Raw genomic sequence first — 4379 nt, 5'->3', positions numbered from 1 at the left:
CTGTCCGTGCTGTGTCCGTGTCCGTGTCGCCCGTGTCCGTGCCCGTGCCCGTGTCCGTGCTGTGTCCGTGTCTGTTCTGGTCCGTGCCGGTCCGTGTCCGTGTCCGTGTCCGTGCCGTGTCCGTGCTGTGTCCGTGTCTGTTCTGGTCCGTGCCGGTCCGTGTCCGTGCCGCGTCTGTGCTGTGTCCGTGTCCGAATCGCCCGTGTCCGTGCCCGTGTCCGTGTCCGTGACGTGTCCGTGACGTGTCTGTCCCCGTGTCCGTGCCCGTGTCCCTGTCCGTGTCCGCGTCCATCTCGTGTCCATCTCCGTGCCGGTCCGTGCCCGTGTCCGTGTCCGTGTCCGTGTCCGTGTCCGTGTCCGCGCTCATCTCGTGTCCATCTCCGTGCCGTGTCCGTGCCGGCCCGTGCTGTGCCTGTCTCGTGTCCATCTCCGTGCCGTGCCCGTGTCCGTGTCCGTGCTGTGTCCGTGCCGTGTCCATTCCGTGTCCGTGTCCCTGTCCGTGCTGGTCCGTGCCGCGCTTGCGTCCGTGCAGTGTCCGTGCCGGTCTGCGCCCGTGTCCGTGCCCGTGTCCGTTCTGATCCGTGCCGTGCCAGTGCCGGTCCCTTCCGTGTCCGTGTCCATTCCCTTGCCGTGTCCGTGTCCGTGCCGGTCCGTGCCGGGCTCGTGTCCGTGCAGTGTCCGTGTCCGTGTCCGCGCCGGTCCGTGCCAGTGCCGGTCCGTGCCGTGTCCGCACCGTGTCCCAGCAGGGCCACACGCAGTGACAGCCATGTGGCTCACGCTGCTGCTGCTGGTGGCCCTGGCCCTGCTGGCCCTGGGCCGGGTGCTCTATCGGCTCCTGGCCCCATCCGGCAACCCCTTCGCGGGGCCACCCCTGCAGCCACCGCGGCCACTGGTGACTGACCAGCGCGCCCGGGACAGGGTTCTGAAGCGGGGTGAGTGTCCGTGTGTCCGTGTGTCCGTGTGTCCGTCCTGCGGAATACCGCGGGCACAGATGTCACTGTCACACGTGTGCGCAGCGTTCAGTGCCCATCGAGTGCCGGACCGGCTGGACGCTGTGGTCATCGGCAGCGGCGTGGGKGGCCTGGCGGTGGCCGCCACCCTGGCCAAAGCGGGCAGGAGGGTGCTGGTGCTGGAGCAGCACGACCAGGCCGGGGGGTGCTGCCACACCTTCCAGCAGCACGGCACCGAGTTCGACGTGGGTAAGGACACCCCTTGTCACCGCCTGTCACCGCCTGTCACCCCCCTGTCATTCCCCTGTGTCCCCCCTGTCCCCGCTGTGAACCTGCTGCCAGCCCCGGTGTGTGCAGGGCGTGTGTGCCATGTCCGTGTCTTGTCCCTGTCCCCGTGCCATGCCCATACGATGTCCCATCCGTGTCCCTGCCGTGTCCCTGCCATGCCAAGATCCCATCCGTGTCCCTGCCATGTCCCTGCCGTGTCCCTGCCGTGTCCCTGCCGTGTCCCATCCATGTCCCTGCCGTGTCCCTGTCATGCCAAGATCCCATCCATGTTCCTGCCGTGTCCCTGTCATGCCCCTGCCATGCCAAGATCCCATCTATGTCCCTGCCGTGTCCCTGCCGTGTCCCATCCATGTCCCTGCCGTGTCCCTGTCATGCCCCTGCCATGCCAAGATCCCATCCGTGTCCGTGCCATGTCCCTGCCCTGTCCCATCCATGTCCCTGTCATGCCCCTGCCATGCCAAGATCCCATCCATGTCCCTGCCGTGTCCCTGCCATGCCAAGATCCCATCTATGTCCCTGCCATGTCCCTGCCGTGTCCCTGCCATGCCCCTGCCATGCCAAGATCCCATCCCACCCCCTGCTCAGCGTGACCCACACCGGACAAATCCAAACTCCGCCTCCCCCGGCTGCTCCCACCGCGTGTCCACGCCATGTCCCCGATGTCCCCTCGCCGTGTCCCCTGTCCCCGTCCCGCAGGCATCCACTACGTGGGRCAGATGCACGAGGGGAGCCTGCTGCGGGTGGCCCTGGACCAGATGACGGACGGGCAGCTCTGCTGGCACCGCCTGCCCGACCCCTACGACGAGGTGACCCTGGGGACCCAGCGCTACCACCTGCGCTCGGGTAAGGTGGCCTTTGTCACCGCGCTGGAGGAGCAGTTCCCCGCTGAGAAGGAGGCCATCAGGGAGTTCATGAAGCTCACCAAGGTGAGACACCCTGGGGTCACCTCCCCGTGGGGGTGGCRTGTCCCCAAGGAGAGGAGGGGTCAGCTTGGGGTGTGGGGGTGGGGGTGAGAGGCAGGCTAGGGACAAGTTCTGGGGGTGTGGATGTTGGGGGGCAGGTGGCCCTGGGGTCACAGCTGTGACAGTGGTGAGGGCGTGATGGTGGCCAGGCGGGGCGGTGTCGCTGTGGCACATGGTGATGTCACACAGGTGGCCTTGTGGCACGCGGCGCTGCTGGCTGTGCTCAAGCTGTCCCCATGCCGGTTGTGCGAGGTGACAGTGACACTGCGGGTGTCACACAGGTGGCCTTGTGGCACGCGGCGCTGCTGGCCGTGCTCAAGCTGTCCCCACGCCGGTTGTGCGCGGTGACAGTGACACTGCGGGTGTCACACACCTCGCGGCACTGTTTGCCATGCTGAAGCTGTCCCCACGCCGGTGTGGACAGTGACAGTGACACTGCGGGTGTCACACAGGTAGTCTCACAGCACGTGGCGCTGCTGGCCGTGTTTAAGCTGTCCCCACGTTGGTGTGGATAATGACAGTGACACTGTGAGTGTCCCGCAGGTGGCCTCACGGCACTACTGGCCGTGCTCAAGCTGTCCCCACACCAGTGTGCTCGGTGACAGTGACACTGTGGGTGTCACACAGGTAGTCTCACAGCACGTGGCGCTGCTGGCCGTGCTCAAGCTGTCCCCACGCCAGTGTGCTCGGTGACAGTGACACTGTGGGTGTCACACAGGTGGCCTCGCAGCACTACTGGCCATGCTGAAGCTCTGCCCACATTGGTGTGGATGGTGACAGTGACACTGTGGTGTCACACAGGTGGCTTCGCGGCACTGTTGGCCATGCTCAAGCTGTCCCCACGTTGGTGTGGATAATGACAGTGACACTGTGGGTGTCACACAGGTGGCCTCGCGGCACGCGGCGCTGCTGGCCGTGCTCAAGCTGTCCCCACGCTGGCTCGTCACCCTCCTGCTCCGCCTGGGTCTCCTGTCCCGCCTGTCCCCCGTGTTTCGCATGGCCGCCACCAGCCACAGCCAGGCCGTGGCCCAGCTCACCTCCAACCCCGACCTGCGCGCACTGTTCGGCTACCTCTTCTACGGTCAGGGGCTGTCGCGATAGGGAGGGGCTGTCGCGATGGGGAGGGGCTGTCGCGATAGGGAGGGGCTGTCGTGATAGGGAGGGGCTGTCGCGGCAGGGAGGGGCTGTCGCGATAGGCAGGGCTCGTCGCGATAGGGAGGGGTCGTCACGATAGGGAAGGCACCATGGTGGAGGAGGAGGGCTGTATCGCGGTGGAAAGGGCCGTGTCGTGATAGGGGAGGGCTGAGTCGCGATAGTAGAAGGACGGGTTGTGACAGGGGAGGGCCGTGTCGTGATACAGGACTGCTATGTCGCGATAGTAGGAGGACGTGTTGTGCTAGGGGAGGGCACCACAGTGARAGGGGAGGGCYGTGTCGYGATAGGGAGGACCGTTTCGTGACARGGGAGGGCCRTGTCGCGATATRGGAGTGCTATATCGCGATATGGGATGCTATATCGCGATAGGGGAGTGCTATATCGTGACAGTAGAAGGACGTGTTGTGCTCGGGGCGGTTGCCACGGCCAGAGGGGATGGCTGTATCGCAGCCATATCGCGATGAGCAACCCCTTATCGCGACACGGGAGGGCCGCCCCGTACCGCGGCGGGTGCCAGCCGTGCCCGTGTCCCCCCCGTGTGTGTATGTCCCCTCTGTCGCCGCAGGCACGGCCCCGCGGGACTCGAGCTTTTTTGTGAACGCGCTGATGGTGCACCACTACCAGCGCGGGGCTTGGTACCCTCGCGGAGGGGCGAGCGAGGTGGCGTTCCACGCCGTGCCCGTCATCGAGAGCGCGGGCGGCGCCGTGCTGGTGCGCGCCCCCGTCACGCGCGTGCTCGTCAGCGCCGCCGGCACCGCGCTGGGTGAGCCCCGACACCCCCAAATCCCGTCCGTCCCCTCCCCTCACCGTGGGGACGCGGTGACAGCGTTTTGTCCCCAGGGGTGGCGGTGCGGGCGRGAGCCGGAGAGGAGGAGSAGGAGGAGCTGGAGATCCGCGCCCCGCTGGTCATCTCGGACGCGGGGCTCTTCAACACCTTCGGCCGCCTGCTGCCGCCGCACGCGCGCGGACACCCCGGTGAGGTGACACTCGTGTCGCCAAGGGTCCCCCGGAGTCCCCACGTGCC

General features: G+C 66.7%; 1 protein-coding gene across 1 annotated transcript in view; it reads left to right on the top strand.

Annotated features, from left to right (window-relative positions):
• Positions 1-691: 691 nt before the first annotated feature.
• Positions 692-4379, top strand: part of LOC130587888 (all-trans-retinol 13,14-reductase-like) — a gene marked incomplete at its 3' end in the record, with an annotated part of 5044 nt that continues 1356 nt past the window's right edge. The window contains exons 1-6 of the mRNA XM_057388860.1: positions 692-932; positions 1017-1199; positions 1935-2164; positions 3086-3281; positions 3921-4118; positions 4196-4330. Of these exons, the coding sequence (XP_057244843.1) occupies positions 767-932; positions 1017-1199; positions 1935-2164; positions 3086-3281; positions 3921-4118; positions 4196-4330 (1108 nt within the window). The remainder of the gene's footprint in view (positions 933-1016; positions 1200-1934; positions 2165-3085; positions 3282-3920; positions 4119-4195; positions 4331-4379) is intronic.

Source organism: Malurus melanocephalus, unplaced genomic scaffold (genome assembly GCF_030028575.1).
Source record: "Malurus melanocephalus ecotype Western Australia unplaced genomic scaffold, MMel_1.1 scaffold_2629, whole genome shotgun sequence".
NCBI lineage: Eukaryota > Metazoa > Chordata > Aves > Passeriformes > Maluridae > Malurus > Malurus melanocephalus.
The sequence above is the reverse complement of the archived record's forward strand: the minus strand, read 5'-3'. Positions and strand labels throughout refer to the sequence as shown.